Here is a 22,379-nt window from a genome sequence, read left to right on the forward strand (position 1 = left end):
GGCTATACTGGTTGGGTTGCAATTGTGTTCTCGTCTTGGATGTCATAATATTGAGGAGGAGACGGATTGTCAAATTGTTACAAAATTCGTAAATAAAAGAGAGGCTTGTCTGGCGGATTATGGCTCGATTTTACAAGATATTTATTTAGTTTGTAATAAGCTTAATGTTTCTAAGTTTTTATTTTGCAATCGTTCTACAAATTCTATAGCTCATATATAACCTTGCCAAACTCGTTCTTTCTCTTGATGAGGCAAGAGTTTGGTGGTCAAAATTACTTGAGTTTATGTAAGTTTTAGGACTTAGTTAATGATAATTTTCTTTTATTAAAAAAAACACAAAAGTTTCTTAAAATTAAGAAAAAAAAAACATAATAATAATAGAGTAAATAAAGACCGTAACATATCCCAAAATTTTAAAATTAATAAAAAATTAAAAATAAGTGAAAAAAGTAAAAACTAGTAAGAAGAACACAAAAATCTAAAATTGGTAAATTGAAGCACCCATAGCCATATCACAAGACCAAACCGTTTACATTGAATTGTGTTGTTTTTGTTTTTTTTTTTAAAAAAAAAAATTAAAATTAAGTATTTTTTTTTTAACTTTCCTTATGATATATGTCCATACATTGAATCGAAATCAAATTCCTACGTACTAGTTACCATAAATATAATTATTAAAATAAAAATAATTAATTATATATTTAATAACATATATGAGTGAAATAAAAAAGAATCTCATGATAATAATAAGCAGTGTACTATAGATCAAGCTCCATTTCCACATGCATGCAACTCTCTATATATTATTATTATTAATTATTAATAATTTTTAATTTATTAATTAATTATGGAGAATAGAGTGAAGTACTTCTTCTAATATGTTTCATAAACATTATCATTGTTCAATAATTAATTTATACAATTTATATATATATATAAATTCATACTCAGAAACAAGAGCAAATCTAGGTGTTAGTGCTAATATTTATTGACTCTCACATAACTACATTGAGATACAGTCAAATCCCAATGTACCAAAAATAAATTATGGAGTCTTCCCATAAATATAATGAAATTAATATTTAATATATAATAATTATTAATAATAAATAATTAATATATAGAATTTCTCTCCATTTTTGTGGCTCAAAGAATGCATTTCTAGGGGGTGATGATATATTGACCTTGTTTCTATAACAAAATGATTTATGTAAGATTAATATTATTTCATAGTTTAAGAAGCCAAAAACAAAAAACATCAAATTTAATTAATTAATTAATTTCTCATATATATTGTCATGTGGGTCGGACTATATAAATTAATATAAATCATTATATTATATTATATTAATATATATGTGTGACCTCATATGTAATACGATTATTTGTCGAATCCCATGTACTTGTTTGCTTGTTTTTTAATCTATGGTTTTCATATACCATTCACAATATAATTAGCTTCATCAAATCAATAAAATTGGACAAAGTCCAAGAAAGCTACATATAATATATGTATATTTTTTGTTTTTTTCTCTCATTGATATAATCCAAATTATCCATTTTCTCTTCTATCTAATTAATAGTTATATATTAATTAATTAATTAATTAGAAATAGAATTTTTGATTTGGAATTTAATGAGAATTTCTGAAATTTTGTATATATTCTTCATTTTAATAACAATATATATATTATCTTTTTTTTATCTAATGTGTGTAGTGTGGCTACCACTCTACAGTTCAATGTTTCAGTAGATTTTATATTTGTTTTGCTATAAAAAATAATTTTTTTTATTATCGTATATGTTATAATTATTTAAGATTAGCTTTAAAATTTTAAAGATTTTTAAGTAGTTTACAATACCGAAAATAAGATTTGTATATTTTTTTGCACACACGATTGTTTTTTCTTATGTGACAGTCAGTAGTCCCGTGATCCGTAAGGGAAAATACCGGGTAAGCTGTGCAATCCCACACCGCCTGGAGAATGTCAAGTGGGATGATTCTGAGACTGTGTAGGTATGGGACTTCACAGTTGAAGAGAGCTTAAATAAATTGATTGGTACTACCTATATCAATAAGGTGCATCTTGTTCTTCGGTAGCCCATCACGAAAAAACTCCACAGTTAAGCGTGCTTGACTTGGAGCAATTTCAGGATGGGTGACCTCCTGGAAAGTTTTCCCAGGAAGCATGCGAGTGAGGACAAAGCACGTTGGAAACACTCGTGTTGGTCTGTAAGGTCAGTCATCAGTCCATGAAGCAGCTAAAGTGACGAACTCGTGTATAAGAGCCATTAGTCCGTGGGTGTAAGGGCCAAATGCAGGCTTGAAGCGCGGACGTTACATCTTATACTGTGATAAATAATTATTTAAATCTTATTTTTAATTTTTTTTTTAAATTTACAAATAATCTTAAATAACTAAAATATACGCAATCTTAAAAAAATAATGAACTTAATTCTTTTTAAATACCAAAAAAGATAAAAGGTCTACAAAACAACTTTTTTAAAAGGGTGAAAATTCCTATACAATATTTTTGTACTAAGGAGAAATTTTACAACTAAATATAAATATGTAAATATATATTATATTTGATAGACTAATTCCCTAATAAGGTAAATCCAATTAAATATTTGAAGTCATTTAAAGACTGTAGTACTGATCATGGTGTGTCTTTTTGTATGTATATATCATATTGGGTAAATCATATATATAGTATTGTACTAATTCACTATATATTTATGTTTCGTGAGAGACAAAATAAAATTAATAAATAAAGCTTTGTACTTTTTGGCTTTATCAACCAAGTTGATCATTTATTTGATGCTCTGCTTATAAATAAATATATATATAAAAAACATTGTCAATTTCATAAGTGTACATATATAAGTCATAAGTGTTGGTGAACTTAATTTTTTGTGAATGGAATTTTCAAATTTTGGACATACAATTTATTCCTTATTATCGGTTAGTAAGTAGTCTCACTAAATACTCTAATATGATCATGCATGTAATTACAAAAATAGAGCTATCTATTATGTATATGGCTAAGCACTTTGAGTTGAGAAATAATCCAATTTTGAGTATAGAACAAAACGGCTTATATTAGTTTGTTAATTAATTACAATTGTCCAATAATTCTAATATCAAACTAAATATCCTTGCCTCCCCCAACTCCTCCAAAAAATATTTTACTTAGGAAAGGGAAAAAAAAAGGTAGTGATATTGAAAGCTCAACAACCAATCATATAGTGACAAGTAATCACCACTTGTGAGGGACGATATTGTAAAAAATATTGTTATTGGACACTGGTGGTGTTTAATACTACTTAAAAGTGACGTCCTATAATTGGTTTGCGATATATTCTAAATATTATTAGTTTGAGTAATATAGGACTCGATACTTAATTATACTACAAATAATATATATGATACTAAAAAAAGTATTATACACTGCTACTGCTGATAATAACTAACATCTCTTTATTGTAAATATTAATTCTTGGTTCACAAACTTAATTTAACTTATTCAATGCTCATATAACTACAAATTGAGAGATTAACCCATGTTTTGGCTTGTATTCTTTATTTTTTTTTCTTGAGTTGAATTTGGATTCAACTCCGATTCTCCCATAATTTGATTGAGTGAATAGTTTTTAATTATTAGAACCTAAAGTAAATTAAAATAGAAATGTATTTTGTCATTTTTTTTAGAAAAAAAGATAAAATTTAATTATTGCCTATATATACATATATATACATAATAAAAAATGAAAATCTTTAGAAAAAAAAAATTGGAAATAATTAAAAAAAAATTAGGTGTGTAATTTTTAGTACAAGAGTGCTGAAATGGTGAAACAAGCGACCACATTTGTTTTTTGACACGTTTTGCTAGGATTTTTTTGATTATTATTATTTATTGAAAAAGAGTATCAACCGCGAAACATCAAGAACAAGCACTCTATTAAAATAGGGGTGAAGATTTATTCAACTACATCATCCGCTATTATTAAGTTCTGAATACAAGTAGGCTTCCCTAAATCCCTGACCACCAATTATACTTTTTAAAATAATCGACAACACCATTACAAGATCTATTACAATGCACAAAACTAACATCTTGGAACCTATTATTACAAAGACCAATAATGTCATCAAAATTAAGTCCCAAATAATTAGTAATATTAGTCTTATTTTTCAGTTTAATCACAATACTCAATCAGACAAACTCAATAATAATATGTTATACTCGAAGGAGATGCACTAAAAAAACGTGTTGCGGATAGTCAAGGCTTCAGCCATTTCAGAAACAAAACAACCATCCAAATGCTAACTTGTCGAAACTATAGGATTTGCTTTGCATTCCATTGCTCTTTTTCTCTTCAAAATTAATTAAGACCATCTTCAAGTATTATTTTAGTGTACATTTTTTTTATTGTATATTACTTTTGGTACAACAAATTTAATGATTTAATATCAAATATCATTCCAAATATGATATCAAATAAAAAAAATTTGCTTTAAAGATTTCATATTTTATATTATTCATATTGATAATAAATAATAACTAATTTATGATGTAATTATATAGGCAATCACTCAACAAATAGTTTATTATTATTTTTAAATAAATTAAAAGAGGGGCTAAAATGAAAAAAAAAAATTATCCACCAATTTAGTGTACATTTAAAATCTAACATCATTTATATATAGTGTAGAACTTGGGACATAGTATACACAACTTTAGAGTGAAATGATTTGAAAATTTCAGATCGATTTATTATAATAATGTACTATTGAAGATGCTCTAATACACCAACATCTTCATCCCACATCTCAAATTTTAAATAAAAATAAAATAAAATAAAATTATTTATGTAGAAAGATAATAATTGTGGCTAAACTTCAGGTAAAATTTTGTTAATTACAGTAGAACTTCTATCCAAGAATACACTTGGGACCAAGTAAATTATATTCTAATTGGGAGGTTATAACTAAATAGAGTTACACTAAAAAAAAAATTAAAAAACCAAAAGATATCAATGTAACAATAATAACAATAAATAAATATTAATACTATATCATAATAGAAATATTTTAAACTAAATATAATTTCATACCTGTATTATAATTTAAAATAAAATTATTAATTTTACATATATATAAATTTACAAAATACATGTATATATTTTATTAAGATGTAATTATTCTTATATAGAGGTATACTTTGTTAATACGGGACTGAAAAAAATGTATAACTAATTACAATTTAGAGGTTATTCTTATTTATAACTGGCCCAAATCGGGACTTGATTATTTTATAATAAATTAGAATTTATTCTTGAATAGAGTATTCTTAAATAGAGGTTCTACTGTATTACATTTCTATAGATTTTATAGTAACTATTTATGTAAAAAATAAAAACTAAACGGTAAAGCTTGATTAGTATATAATTTTGTTGTTAACTACTTTTAAATTATTTTTTACATATGTAATCAACGATCAAAAAAATTAAAACTTTCCTATTTTTATTATTAAATATTTTTTAATTTAAACGGTTTAATTAGTTAATTTATTTTTTTGTTGATTATGCTCGATGTAGAGTATTTCCATTTAATTTCAAAAAAATAAAAATATTCTTTTGTCATATAGTTCATAAGGGTGTTCATCAAACCGCCCGCACCACACCGCACCGCAAAAAAAATGCAGTTTGAAATTCTTCGCGGTGCGGTCGCGGTTTGAATTTTTCCTAAACCGCGCGGTGCGGTGCGGTTTTGAATTGTTAATATGCGGTCCAAACCGCACCGTACCACATATTATAAAAATACCAATTTTTATATTTATTTAGGTCCAATATGTGAATGTTCAACCCAAAGTCCACTAATTATTATATTGTTGAAATTTAATTTCTTTTGTATTTTTATTTTCAAGACTTATGGTATTTTTGATAAGTGTTGCTCAAATTTTGTTGTATTTATGATAGTTTAATCATTTTGTGATAGTCCAAACCGCAAAACCGCAAAAACTGCACCGCACCATTTTTTGCGGTGCGGTTTTTGCAGTTTTTTAGTTTTGCAGTGCGGATACGGTTTGGGAAATTAGAAAAACCGCATATGTGGATTGGTTTGAAAAAATGGTCAAAAACCGCACTATCCCCACTGCAACACCCCTAATGGTTCATGATTATTTTGAGTATATATTTTCACTTTCAATATGGTTCATTGCATTGCATTGATGATGTTTTATTACATCAATCTAATAGAAATCTTTCTTTAAAAATTCAATAAATGCTGAATAATTTAAATAACTAAATAAAAATATATATATAAAAAATCAATTTAATTATTAAACTATAGTAAGTATTTTTTTTTTCTTGTAAAATTTATCATATACATACTCTACTTATGGTTATGGTCATATTTAATATTTAATATACAACACCGCCACAACATAAATTACTTTTTCCTTTTTTTGGTTAGAGCAAACATAAATTACTTGGAAAAAATAATTTTCCATGTGATATTAAATGATTTTCAAATATTAATGAGTGTTTATTTTCATTTATACTTACTGACAATTTTTCTTAACTAAATAAATAGATACCTTTTCTATTCCACACTCAAACGAAGACTCAGTGACTAGTCATTAACAGTAAGAATAGAAATTTGGTGGGTAATATGCGGTAAATGTTGTATTTTACCGTCTCAATCTCGTTATCGAATCTTATATAACTTAAAAAAATAGTTTTTTATAGAATATCACTAACCAATCATGAAGCACTACCTATAAAAAGTATTAGACACCACTGATACTCAATAATAATGCTCTTAAACATCCTCGTCTCCATCCCCATATATTCTCCATTTAAGACGGTGTGGAAGATCCCCGTTGAGCTGGTAATACACATAGAAGACCCATTTATTTTTAAAAAATAAAATTTTGAATAAAAAACGTAAATTGTATAAAATTTGAAATATTATATAAGCTAATATTTTAAAAATACTTAAAAATTTACTAATAATAAATTACAAAATAGTATAGTAATTAAAAATAATATTATAAAATAAATAAAAAAATTAAATGGGTCTGCATCGGGGCGGAGGACATTATCTCCATTCTTGCTTGTTTAACATTCGGTGATAGAAAGTTGTCTCTGTCCGACCGTCTCCACTTCATTCGCCATTTAAGTATGAAATCTTTGCTCCAACAGGGGTGGATACCTACGGGCCCATATCAATATGGGTGCGATTTCCATCCCTAACTCTCTTCAAAATGATAACAATACTAAATTTTTTACAATTTTTGAGAGAAATATTTTTACAATTTTGGCTTTGGTTAAACACTGAAAATGCATGCATTTAGTAGTAATGGAGTGATTGCCTATCTTACTACATAGACAATAAGGACAAAAAAGTAATTTCAAGTGTACAAGTTAATTACGGGGTTGTAGAAGAAGAAGAAAGAAGTAGACAGATATCATTAGTAAACCACTTGGGGCTAGCTCAAGTGGCCATAGGTGGGTGTGTGAGTGTTGGAGGTCCTGGGTTCGAGTCCCATGTAAAACATGATGTAATATATAAACGCTTAAATCAAAAAAAAAAGACAGATATCATTAGTACGGTGCCGTTTTAGCGATTTCTACTCCAAAAGGCATCTCTACTACCCTGCCTATTTTTTGCTTTTGAATTTAAGTGAAAATGACATTTCTTCTTATATATATATATTTATTATAATCACCTAAATTTCCCATACGCTATAAAAACAATATCACATGCCCAAACCAGTTTTGTACTCTTGATTTCAAAATAATAACATTAATTGCACTATATTTTTTTTTTAATTATTTTTGGGTTAATTTCTTCATTTTCTTTTGTATTTTTCCTGTCTTTCTATTTTATTTTATTTTCTCTTCTATATATATTGACCTTAGTACTTGGTAACTTCTGATTTAAATGTCTCATATATATATTTATATACAAAAGAGTTACACACCAATGATAATAATGATGAGTAGTAGTAGTAGTAGTAATGTTATTAATTAGTAGCCATTATTACTATATGGCACAATAAAAATTTAATTTTTAACAGAGAATAAGATCCAACCAAACAAACAGCATAAATTGCTTTAACACGTTTATATATTATTATAGTCTTTATAGACATATATTATGTAGAGTAAAAATAAAATAAAAACATAACATAGTTTTTTTTAAAAAAAAAATAAACATATTTTATTATTCCAAGTTTGGCTTATGATAAGGACACTACTCTTTTATAGTACATTAATTATACCAACATTAAGGTTTAAATAATTTTGTCCCTAAGTGTAGTAATTATTATTATTAAGAAACGTACAAGCTGGAGTTAAAAAGTAATTAAATAAAATCCCAAGTTGATAACAGAGGCTAATAATTATCAACTTGCCGAAATTCACTGACCCCAAAAAAAAAAAAAACAACTGTAAATGGTAAAAGATTATGTATGTTGACTAATTATCTATTTTTTTTTTTAGTCCATTTTATTTATGATTGAATAAAAGTTTACAAACTTTATTTCAAAAAAAGATTATTTGTGAATTTTTAAAAAATTCTAAGTAATTTGTTAAAAATAAAATTCAAACATTTATTTACCATATATTTTAGAAAAATAAGTCACACATACAATAAAATATATAAATTTTATTTAGAATATTTGCGGGGAAACTCTTTTAATATTTACAATTGTTACATATATGACCCCTAATAAAAAAATTACGGCTGCAAAAAGAAATCGTAAGATAAGGTACTTTTGCCGTCATTTTTTTTATTAGGGTCATATGTGTAACAATGGTAAATGTTAAGGGCGTTTCGCTGTAAATATCTCATCTTATTTTTGGCATTGTAAATTACTTATTTTTTGAAAAATTACTGATGGTCCTAAATAACTAAAACGTATATGATCATGAAAAAAAAAATTAAATTAAAAAACTCTCCTGTAAGTTGAAACAGATAGAGATATACCGAAACAAACTTTTAAGAGAGCGCACTATATACTTACTAGGGTTGTACATAAAATTTTGTAAACCGTTAAATTCGAATAACCCGTCCAAACTAAACCAAGATAATCTGACAAAAAATATAAATCGAAAAACTCGAAAAAAATATAACTCGCCTAATCTTTATATTGAGCGGGTTGAAAATAATATCAATTCGCTTAATTAACTCGAACTAATTTGACCAGCCCGATTATGAAGATTTTTTTTATATATATTTAAAAAATATAAAGTTGAATTGAAATCAATTTTTTTTTTTTTACAGATTTAAATTTTGAATTCAATTTATATATTTATTTTATTATTATAATTAATTAAAATATAATAATTGAATGTAAAAATAAAAAATTAAAAACAAAAATATTAGTGCATGTTTGGTATCATAACTAAAAAATTGTTTTTTGTTTTTAAAAACAGAAAATTATTTTTAAAAACAATTTGGTTTGTTTGGCCTTGTTTTTTAAAAACAGTTTTCAGAAAACAAAGTTACAAAAAACAAGAATTTTAAAAACAACAAAATGTTATTTTCTGTTTTAAAAACCAATTCACTTTTGGTCCATATTGTTTTTAAAAAACACTAACCTAACGTGACTTGTGTTTTAAGAACTTCAAAAACTATTTTTTGTTCTCATTTCTAAAAATAATTTTTTAAAACAGAAAATAAAAAACAATACCAAACATGCTCTTAGTATTCTATACAGAGGAGTTAAATTTACAAATTTTATTAGGTGGGTTACTATGTTTTTTTAATGCTTACCCAAAGGATTGTTGGCGAATCACTGTTTTAAATTTTGACTAACCATAACCGGACAAGACTTTTTGTTTTACTTTTCATCTACACAGCTAATCAAATGCTGAAACGTGTCTGAGTTACAGAGTCTAGGCTGTACTGTAGCACACTGGATTACTTTCTTAGCCGTACAAAGTTACGAAATGGTAAAACTAAAAAATAGGTAAAAATAAATTAATTAAAGATATAAAAAGGTAAGATTAAGGAAGAAGAGCGTGCATGGTTTAAGGACAGTAGTTATTAATATTGTCGATTTTCGAGGTTGCCTGCCACGTTACACTTAGCTGTAAATGATAAGGGGTTAAAAGGGTAAATTCACTCTCTCAAAAAGTATAACGGAAACGGCCACTGCTACACTCTCTCAAAAAACTACAAAGTACACTTTACTGAAATGACCAAAATACCCTCTCTTTGTTAAAAACTCTAATCACCCGTTTTAATGGGCATTATAATAATTAAATTAAAAAAATTCTTTTTAATTTTTCAGTCAAAGGAAAGACTGTAGTCTGTACCCCCATGTGTGTATCTCACGTGACCCGAATCCCATATTCCAAGAAATACAAATTCTTTAGCTGAGTAAGCTCTCTCCCTGGCCGTTAGATTAAAAAACTCATTACTCAGATTCTGCCACGTGTAAGGCTCCAACTTGCCCAGCTTATGCGGCGGCTCGTTATAAAATATCTGCGGTAAGTAACCGGAGCCGGAAAAACTCAGGTTACTACTAACCGGTGAAAGTCATGTATTATTAATTATTAATTAAAATAATAATAAATATTTTTAATGTTGTAGGAAATAATTAAAATTGGAATAATAAAAACAAGAAAAAGTTAAAATAATTAATATTAATTAAAATTGGGAACATTTAAACCAGGGTTTAGTGATTACGGCTCTGTTTGGTGGATCCTATAAAGTAGCAAAGTTTCTCTATAGACCACAACAGTTTGCTCTTTTTCTTCTCTGTGTATTATCTATCTTACTTTCTCTTTCTCTTTTTTCCTTTCTTAAATTTTCCCGGGAATCTGAGAGAAAATATCAGAGACTACTGTAGTAGTGGTTAGTGAAAGAGTGAGTGAAGACAATTTATTCCTTCATTTGCTTTGCTCTTACCTTTCCGGTTAAAGCTATTCTCCCCCCCACGAACGAACCCATCTTTCTTTCTTTCCCTTTTTCTTTTTCTCTTCAAACTTTTTTCCCAGAAAATTTTCCATTTTCATCCATTTCTCTCCTTTTTTGGTTCTCCAACTCTCTCAGTCTCTCTTCTCCCCAAATCCACGCTCAGTTATAGTATATATATATATCTCTGCTTTTCCGTACTCTGTGTAGTGTGTGTGGGTCTCTTTTCTCTCTCGTCACGCTTACTCTTCTCTCTCTCTCTTTCCCTTTTTCTGGGTGTGACTTTCCGTGAAATTTCTCTTCCTTTAATAAACCCCAAAACCCCATAAACCACTGGTTTTCATAGCTTTTAATCTTTCCTTCTTCTTCTTCTTCTTTATTTTTTTTTTAATATTCTCTTCTCGTGTCAAATCTCAAAAGGAATCTCTCTTCTTCGCTTTTCCACCATTATTTCAGTCTCACTTCGTTTTCAAATGCCATAACAACACAGCTTTGAGAATCTAAACAAAAAAAAAATAGAGAGAAGCTTCTCAAACATGAATCGAGGAGGTTCAGTAATCAAGTTCACCGAGCACAAAAACCACACTAAGCTCACTACTCAAGAAAAATCCATTACCAAAACATCGCCGGAAATGGTCATCAAGCGACCGAGAATAGTGCGTGTTTCAGTCACAGACGGTAACGCCACCGATTCTTCCAGCGACGAAGAGGAATATTTCAACAACAACAACAATCGTCGCCAGAGAGTTAAGAAGTTCGTTAATGAGATTACGATTGAGTCTTGTTCTACTGATGAAACCAGTGCCGTTTGGAAGAGCAGATCGTCGAGAAATTCCAGGAACAAGAGGACGAGGGTTCCGGCGGTGAATCAACGGAGTATGAAGGCGGAAACGACGTCGTCTGTGGCGGCGAAAAAGTTTCGCGGTGTGAGACAAAGACCTTGGGGAAAATGGGCGGCGGAGATCAGAGATCCTCTGAGACGTGTACGGCTCTGGTTAGGTACGTACGACACCGCAGAAGAAGCTGCCATGGTTTACGACAACGCGGCTATTCAGTTGCGTGGACCCGACGCGCTCACTAACTTCTCTACAGTACCGCCTGTACCGAAAAATGTTGTTACGGAGAATATTATTAAGCCGGCTGTTAGTTCCGGTTATTACTCCGGCGAAGAGTCCAACAACAACAACCTCTGTTCTCCAACCTCTGTTCTTCGTTGTCCTTCTCCTTCGATCGAAGAAGAAGCCGAGTCTTCTTCACCACCCTCGAAAGAATCGCGAGATATCGGAGAAATGCGAGAAGATTCATGTGTATCGGAGAATTTCTCGGAGTTTTCGGAGCATTCAAGTTACGGTTCTTTCATTCCAGACGATATTTTCGATTTTCATAGCTCGATACCCGACTTTTTCGACGAGACGAGTTTACGAGACGGTATTTTGGGTAATGATGATTTCTCTGGTATTTTTACCGAGACTTGTTGGGATTTTGGTTTATCGTCCAACAAATCGTACCCGATGGATGATTATTTTCAAGATATCGGCGATATTTTCAGCTCAGATCCTCTCGTTGCTCTATGAAACAATGTGAAATGAAAAAAACAGTCATTATCTCTCGATTTTTGGCAAAATTTTGTATCGGCGGGAATCAAAATATCGGCTGTCTTTTTCTTTTTTTTTTTTCGCCTGTAATTTTTTTTTATTTTCTTCAAATTTTGTTTGTATTAGTTTTTATTTATTTTTTAACTATAAATATTAGTGTTAATTAATGTAAGAAAATCTCCGTCACACTAACGGTGATGGACGAGTTTAAGTTTAAGCTAAATTGTACGGTCTTTTGTTACTATCGCTTGTTTTTTTTTTTAAAAAAAAAAAAAATTAAAAGGGAAAAATTAGTATAATAAATAAAATTAAATGCACGTGCCCTTCCACGTGACTTTCCACCTCGTGAATGGTTAAAGGAAAAGAAATAATTTTTTTTTAAAAAAATTATTTATTATTAATTATTTATCTAAGTCGGTCTAAAAATTATATTAAGATTTAAGGTGGCGTTTGGTTGGAGGTAATGAAATGGAATGGAATGGAAAGGAAATAATTTTCATTCCATTCCTTTATTTGGTTGCATTTTAAAGTATTGGAATGGCATTCCAATAGAATGCTCTTTCCACCATTTTGGTGGAATGGCTATTCCATTTTAAAAAGGAAGGAATAACCATTCCAATGTAACAAGAAAAAAAAATTAATTATTTTTTTATCAATTTTTTTTATCCATTTTAAATTTTATTTCTTTCTCATTCCCATTCCTATTCCTATATTTTTATTCCTCCCAACCAAACGCCTCCTAAGAGTCTTAATTTTTAATTTCTATTAAAAATTTTTAGTCACCCTCTGTTCGAATTTACATTTTTAGTATTGTTAATTTTTTGAAATCTTTTTAAAAATTTATAAAAATAATGTAAATACTATTAGTTTTAGTGTAATAGAGGTTAATAGTTCAATTCCCATATAACTATTATTTTTTTTAAAATTTACTTTTGACTCTGCTTTAAGAAAAAATTATACCCTCCTCACTTTAAATCCTAATCTGCCACTACTCTTATTACAACTTTTTATTCAATGGCAGTGTTGTTATGCTTATAACATCATCCTTACAAATACATGTCAGAATATTTGTTTTTAATTTTTTTTCATGGTAGTGTTGATTATGCTTATAACATCATTCTTATAAATTTTTAAATAGATTACAGTGTCGAAAATATGTTAAATGCGCATGATAAAGTGGAATATCAAGAACTTTATAACTTTATTTTACATATTATAAATTATTTAAAAATTTTTAAAAATTTTACAAAAATAGAGTACGAAAAAACATAAAAAAAAAAAATATTTAAACATGTAATTTTAAGCTTTAAAATTGTATTAAAAAATTATAATTAACAATCATTGTTCATATAAACCCAATATGAATGTACACGTGCTATGAATATACACTTTTAGTGCCGTGCTCTCTCTTCTTTTCATTGTTAATAGTAAAATTAATAATGAATTAAAATTTACATATAAAGTTTGGTAAAATATATAAATAGAAATTAAAAATATCTTTTAAAAGGTGGACTGACAATGTCAGTAAAAGAAAAAGAGGACACGTGGCAATAATATGATGGGGAAGAATTATGAATTGAGAAAAAAGCTGTGCTGTTCAGTTATGACCGTTACGTTGTTGGACACCATTACTGTTCTGATTAGTGCTCTCATCTCTATATTCAGATATTTTTTTTTTTTTTTTTTTTTTTGCGAGGGATCCTAAGGAGTCTATCTTGTGGGTGGCCTCTAAGATGCTTCACTTTGCTGATTCTCTTATTGGGGAAGCGGCGGCCTGCTTATTAGCTATGGAGACGGCGGTCTCAAGGCACCATCCTTTTGTTATGGTGGAGAGCGATTCAGAATGTGTGATCAAAAACCTAAAAGGTGGTGAATCTTTGTGGGGGATTGAAAACTATACAAGACAATGTAATCTTCTCTCTACTTTGATGGTTTGCTGTAATTTTTCTTTTATTACTAGAAACTGTAATTTTGTGGCCCATAATGTGGCTAATTGGGCATTCGCCAACAATATTATCGGTATGGTAGAGATATCTACTATTCCGACTGCTATCCTTTGTAATGACCGCGAGGTCTAACTCTTTTTATTGATTTATAAACGCTTTTATTCAAAAGATATTTTTTTTCTTTCATGGAATGAAGTTTTTTTTTTTTTTTTTTTTTTTTGGGGGGGGCCAATTTTTGATTTTGGTGCTCTATGTTTCTATGTATGAAAATGAATCATTGTATTTGTACCACATTCTTTTTTTTCTTTTTTTTTTATTTTTTATCTTATTCTAAGATGTTCTTTCCTTTTTTGGGAAGAAATATTTTCATTATTATTATTTTATTATTATTATTATTATTCACATTTATGTCCCTGCAGAAAGAAAATAAAAAAATTATTGGACACTTTATGATTTTGTATATGGAATTTTAAGAGTTGTTTTGGTTGGCAATGTGTTTTAATTTGTTTTATTTTTTAGTAAGTTAGATAAATAATTAATTGTGTATGTATGGTATATGGTATGGTATGGTATGGTATGGTGAGTAGTGTTTTTTAATGTTTTTTGTAATTTAATATTTAGGAAAATTGAAATTTTATTAAATAGTTAAATAGATGTTTGATAGTCTAAAATACTAAAAAAAAATCTTATGTTGAAAATAAGATGACCAAAAATAGCTAATCAAATTGTAAACAAAATTAAAACATTGTAGTTAGGTTTAAGCTAACATCTTTCATGGGTTAAGTATTCGAATACATATTTGAAAGAAATTAGTTATGCTTAGTCTTTTGGAATATAAATTTATTTTGGTAGTTTATTAGGGACACTTAAAATATTCAGTATCGATGATCAAACTAATAATGGATGAAGTACGAGTTTCCTAGAGCAAAGCATATGGTTCTTGCTCGCGGGAATTGTCTAAGACAAAAAGAGTAAGAAAATACACCACGTGATCTCTCCTTTTCACTTAGTGAAAAATTCATGTATAAATCATACATTATGATTTGTAATTAATCTTTAAGTGTACAACTAAATAATAATTTAGGTACACTTAAATTGCACACACTAATTATAATCCAAATTACATAATTAAAAGTGTTGTAGTCCTCAATCCTTATTTTAAAATAGAAATGATTAATATTTAATACAGTATAATAAGTATGTACAATTTAAGGTGCCGTTTGGTAACACTTTTGTTTTCTAATTTTTTAATCACAAAATAAAAGTAAAATTTTTGTTTTTAAAAATTTTGCTTTTGAAAAACAAAAATTCGTTTTGTAACCACTTTTGTTTTTTCAATTTTAAAAACAGAAAATAAAAGTGTGTTCTGTAAAATTCTTTTTCATTTTCATTTTTTGATTTTATTTACGTCAGGTCTAGGTCTAGGGTCGAATTTGAGTTCAAGTCAGAGGCCGAGTTCAGCGCCAGGGCCGTGGGAGGATTTGGGTCCGAGTCTGATCGAAGTCCAAGATATTGATTAAGAAGAAAAAAAAGTGTTTAAAAAAATATTGAAAGTGATTTTTTTTAGTTTTTAAAATTTTTATTCTCAATTAAAAAATTGAAAAGTAATAAACAATTTTATAGAACATGTTTTTGAAAAATATTTTTACTTTTTCAATTTTAAAAACAAAAAACTGATTAAAAAAAAAGTGTTACCAAACATCACCTAAATATATATATATATAGCATTTATGTGTCTACAAATTTGTGACCATAAAATTTGCCCCTTATAAAACCAAGCACTAATTCATAATAGCTTGAAAGGTATATAAGAATCTAGTGTTAAATTTACAAAGAGATTGAGTGTATCTTTTTTAAAGATGGATAAGATATTTTCATTTTGATTGAGCAAATAACGTGGTTAACAAGTATACATGTGTAGTATATATATATAGTATATATATATATATATATGATATATATGACTAGTTGAGTAGTAATACTAATGAGTAATGCCACACCTACATGTACTTGTGTCTCAATTAATATGGCTACTATGTTTACTCAGTCATTATTATTATTACATTGTGTGGGTGAATCATATATATCATCTTCTCATATCATTTTCACCACACAACAAAGAAGATAGTGTTATAATAAGTCACACATTTTCTCACTTGCTTTGAAAGATTGCTTATCTTTTTTCTCTAAAAATTATATAAATATGTATATGACTTTGTAGAACATGATGAATGATATCTTTCTTGGCCACATGTTATTATTAGTAGCAATAGTAGGATATATTAATAATTAGTTTAATGAGCGTTAAACTTATATAATTATTGAGCATTTAATCTTGTATTATATGGTATTGAAAAAGAATTTATATGCAAGTTACAACTACATTAATTTGTCAAAATATGAGATCAATTTATAGCTTTTTTGTCTTTAAAGAAATATTAAATACCATTGTTAATGCTTTTGATTTGGACCCATCACTCTAATGAAGAAGATTTTGACAATTAATTAAGCCAAAAGTTTTGTCTTTCATGAAAATATCACATAATTATTAATAAGGAGATTAAGGTTTTGATCAAGTTCAAATCAAAGGTTGGGGTTTAATTAAGAGTATATATACTTAGTTTGGATTTTTAAAAAAAATACACTCGTTTAAAGTTTTTTTTTATATATTTTTATAGCATTTTATAAAGACATAAGAAAAATATAAAAATAACATATAAATAAAAATAATTAACAACAAAATAACTAGAGTAAAAAATAAATTAAAAGACCATTTTTTATATAAATAGAATTTTAAATTTTATACAGTCGTAATTTTTTTTAAAATAACCTTTTAATAATAATAATATAATAATTAAGTGGTCCATTTAGATAAGGATTGGGTCATTTTTATTGTCTAACTGAAAACCCTGCAACAATAGGAGTAAGAAAAAAAAAAGTATATGTAAACAAAATTGTTGGCATAGAGAAATAGCCAAATGGCATTTACCTCATACAAAATCCAAACATGACCTTAATTAATATGTATGCAGTTATACCTGAAGACAATCAGCCTACATGCCTAATATGACAAACATACCCTGAGAAAACCCACCTTGTCCTTTCCTTTGTTCTCTTCCTCTTTAATCTTTATACACACATATATATATATATATATTTACTAGGTGATTGTTACGTGCCAAGCCACGTAGTGTTAGTTTTATTTAATATTTTAGTTTTTTATTTAAATTAATAATTAAAATAGTATAATTATTTGAACGATTTGTTTTAATATTTTCATATTCTAATATTTTTTAACCTTCTCCTCTTAGTGGTAAAATTAAAAATAAAACTAAAAATAAGCACAAACATATAAGGTAAATACTAATTACAGCCCATTTTATCTTTTTTTTTTATTATTTTTTTTAAGCCCAAGCCCAAAAATCTCTAAGCCAACCCAATCAATCTTCTTTTATATTATCTTTTCTAAATATTTTATCTATATTTTTCTTTTTTAAAAAATAAATAAAAAAATTATTAATATTAGGTTTGTTAGAGAGATATGTGGCTAAAATGATTTTTTTAATTTAAAAAGATATTATTAATATTTAAAAGATTGTTTAATTTTTTTGGATTTAATTATTGGGTTTATTTTTTAACGGGAGATCAAACCTAATCGTTAAATTTAACAGAATATTCTTTTATTTTTAAGTATATTCTGTTAAACCAAGAAATGCCGTTAGATAGGCACTTTTAATATATAAAGATATATATACATATTTAAGTTTTGTATAATATGGGGGGTTATATAGGGTTATATTACTATAATATTAGGCCTATGCATGTAGTCCTTGTGTGATTAGGGAGTTCAATGTTAGTTATGTCATTTTCTGGTTAAACATAAGAGACAAAGTAATGACTATTTTCTTTTTCTTTTGAAAAAGGCTACTATTACTTCAGAACCTATTACATCTTATTACTCTGCCTTTTCATAAGTGATATCTTTTGGGTCCCCCATCTCAATTTGAATTTAACATTATTAGATTACCCATAATAAAGTTGATTTTAATTATGTTTGATATATAGCTGATTAATTTGTTAGTGTGGGAGATATGGGATTTATTAAAATGACAAGTTTCATTGATACCAAAACTTTTCACAAGTCTCAATACTTAGATAATTTTGGACCAACCAAGGGAAAGACCCATGTTGGGTTGTGGGTTGGGACCATAATATATTGTAAAAAGAAAATTAATGTAAGTATGTAACATCATTCAATTTCAATCATTGTAACATTATATTATATATATATACATATATATTACTTACTCTATTACTACCACTACATGCAATATATACTTGATTTCACTATCATCGTATTATATAATGAGTATTAATATATGGTATACCAATTGTGTTTGTACTACTTTGAGTTGAGTTGAGTTGAAGGTTAATGATATTTTATAATAGTTATTAATTAAAATATGTAAGATCTGATATTTAATTATATTAATAGTGATATACAATAACAAATGTCTTTCAACATTTCTCTTAATAGGAGACTTGGGAAAGAAAAAAAAAATTATTAAGCCCATCTCCAAAAACACTTTAAAAGCTTACATATAATGTAGTTTTTTCTACATAATATTCCAATCGAGCAGTAAAACGTATCTTATTTTGATAAGAATTTACAGTTTAACAGTGCATGGTAGACCACACCATTCTTTTTTTTACTTTTTAATAATTAAATAATTAATTTATTAAGTAAACATTTTTATTATATTAATAAAATAATATTATAATAAAAAATATTATTTTTATTATAATTTTTAATATTACTGTTGGAATTAAAAAAAAAAATAGTGATAAAATAGTACCCTAATTTAACTCTAAATTTGAGTTGACAAGAGTTGCCCTAAATTACTAATTGCCCTAAATTACTAATTGCCCTAAATTACTAACCCAAAACCTAAAATTGAATGATAATAGTCCTAAAGTCATTGTTAGAGAGCCACTTGTATATCAATGATTGCATTTTTCTCCTACACCATCCACTAAAATCCTCTGCATTGTGTGTCCCATGACTGTGTTTAATACTACTGTTTCATTTCATGCCCTTTTCTCACTCTCTCTCTTTATATTTTTTCAATGCTCTTTCAACCAAATAGAAGGTCATCAAAAAAAAAAAAAAAAAAAAAAACTTAGCCCCACAAACCAAAATGTCCCATAGGACACTAGACAGGTCTAACGAAATCCTCAGAGAAAGAAAAAAAAAAACACACAAAATTCCAAGATTTTTCCAAGATTCAGCCCCAATGGAACAAAACAAACAAAGAAGATCTTCTTTGTTATTCTCTAGCTCCCACCATAAATCAATCTCCACCGTACACGTGTACTCCTTTCTTTCTTCCACCTGGAGACCTCGAGCAGTGCAAGTGTTGCAATTGGGCCTTTGTTGGGGCCCAAGCCCATGGTCCCCCTCTCCTCCTACCAGATCCAGCTCATACAATACTGTATGTCTGCACCTACGATAGTGATAGCTTTGGGCCCACTTTGGTTTGCTGACGTGGCCCATTTGGATATTGGATTAAGAGACTTTGTTTGTGTTTCATCATTTTGGGCATCCACGTCATCAATCAGACCAACAAATAATGGGCTTTCTCTCTTTTGAGGCCTCTTTGACGTGTGGCCCATGTCACATCCTCTAGTAATGACTTCTCTTAAAATAAAATAATAAAAAAAAAAATCTTAATTTAATTTGTTGTTTTTGTCACTTTCATTTAGATTTTTAGATCATATGGAACAATAGACAATTAGACATGTCATGTATAAAGATTTGAGTAAAGAGTGATTCACAAAAAAATATGTATAATATAAAAAAAATTAAAAACTCTAAGAAATTTTATTTACAATTTTTAGTGAAAATTACACATTTTATACAATTTGTGCAAAAATATGATTTTTTTTTTCAAAAATTATTTTCTGGGAAAACATAAAAAATATATACATGGTGTGGTGTTACAGTGTTCCAGCTTTAATTACAACATTTTTTATATATATTAATGTTATATTTATTATTTATTAGGTTATAAGTTTAGTGTAATGGTTATAATGGTAAAATATATATAGATATTTATGTAGTGTGCTAAAATTCTATTCTTATAGTATTGGTTCTACACCAATAAAAAAATTTGAGTATTATTTTATATTTATATATATTTTTAATGTATTGTGGACGAATAAAAATAATATTATTAAATATATATATAAATAATAATTAAAAAAAAACAACAACAAAAACATATAGACATGGAAAAAAGAGATAAAGTCAATGGCCATTATTTTGATCCATGCACTTTCTTAAAAATTGAAAGTATGGTGCTATATACCTTAATAACCAATAATAATAATAAGAATGACATAAAATTTTGTACCCAATAACAAAGTTTTTTATTTAATAATTAATTTATTTTAGGAAAAATAAATAAATAAATAAATCCCATGTTTGGTTGTGTGGGAGGAGAATTCCATACTCCAACAAAGGCTTGTATTATGGGCTTCATTATCAATTGTTTGTTTTAATGGCTTTGTACAATCAATCTCATTATCTAAAAGTACTTCTTATTCTCATAAAAATAAAATACAAATTCAAAGTACCAACATATTTTTTGTGTTATATATAAATATTCTCCGTACACATTCAATCATATATTATGGTGGAAATACATCACTCATATTTATGAATTTTTTTTACCAAACAAACACATCATTAATTTATTACATATGTAAAAATATATTGTCACGTTTAGTTTGGAAGAATAAAAATATTAAAATAACAATGAGGATGAGAATAAGAATAAGAATAGAATGGAATAAAATTTAAAATGTATAAAAAAAATAATAAAAAAATTATTAATTTTTTTCTCTTTATGTGTTGGAATGGTTTTTTCTTCTATTTCAAATAGAATAACTCTTCAAGGTTTTGTATCCCAATTGAGCTATTTGATAAGTACCTATCATTAAAGGATGAAAGTGATTCAAGCAACTGAATTTATCTTTCATAGACATAATTTGTCTCTAATACTAACTACTATTTTTTTTTTTTTTGGAAAAACCAACTATTGGTTTGAGTTTCATAACTCCACCAATCTTTATCACCCAAGTACACACTACGAATCTGCTTCATCCACAAATTATCTTGCTTAATAGCAATAGACTAAATATATTTCCAAATAGCAGCAACATATTCCACTTAACTGTTCTTCTAAATCTCAATCCTCCTTCACTTTTTGGTTTGCAAATCTCATCCTAAGAAATAAGACTTAGGCCATCATAATTAGCCATTACTTTCCATAAAAAAGCACGACACACCGCATTCACTTTGTGAAGTACTTTCGTAGACAAAATTATTATTGAATGGTGTTTTGAGTATTTTGAATATTTTTGTTATATAAATAAATTGAAATTCTATATATACACATTTTATCATATAGAAATTACACAATATATAGAAAAATTATAAGAGTTTACTTTTTTATTGCATAAATAAACAATACCATGAGGCTATAGGTTTTTTTTTTTTTTTACATTTATATGTGATTTTTTTTTTTCCATATTTTTGTAAAAAAAAGATAGAAATCTCATATTTTTAAAACAATAATAAGTTTTCGTCGAAAAAGTCACATGAGCTGGAAAAGTCACCGGTGCCAGAAAAGTCATTGAAAAAATTACACAATAGATAATATTTATATATATTTTGAAAATGTAGCCTTAATAAAAAATAAACAAAAAATAATTGACTGGTTTTACAAACTTTGGTCTCAAGAATGGTAGATGGGAAATGTAAAATTATGTACTAATGTTCTTGGTAAATGTAATATAATAAAGTAGAAAGTGATTTGATTTTTTTTTTATGAGAAATGTTAA

The 22,379-nt window shown here is 27.4% G+C and overlaps 1 protein-coding gene across 1 annotated transcript; it reads left to right on the top strand.

The window, feature by feature from the left end:
- Window positions 1-10,511: 10,511 nt before the first annotated feature.
- On the top strand, window positions 10,512-12,772 carry LOC115716156 (ethylene-responsive transcription factor CRF2). The gene has a single exon (XM_030644899.2). It carries the CDS (start codon window positions 11,470-11,472, stop codon window positions 12,505-12,507), a length of 1,038 nt encoding a protein of 345 aa, XP_030500759.1. The 5' UTR covers window positions 10,512-11,469; the 3' UTR covers window positions 12,508-12,772.
- The last annotated feature ends 9,607 nt before the right edge of the window (window positions 12,773-22,379 follow it).

Source organism: Cannabis sativa, chromosome 5, assembly GCF_029168945.1.
Source record: "Cannabis sativa cultivar Pink pepper isolate KNU-18-1 chromosome 5, ASM2916894v1, whole genome shotgun sequence".
In the NCBI taxonomy this organism is placed as follows: Eukaryota; Viridiplantae; Streptophyta; class Magnoliopsida; order Rosales; family Cannabaceae; genus Cannabis; species Cannabis sativa.

Coding starts and splice junctions, on each gene's coding strand:
- LOC115716156 (XM_030644899.2), top strand. CDS start 11,470: ATGAATCGAGGAGGTTCAGTAATCAAGTTCACCGAGCACAAAAACCAC.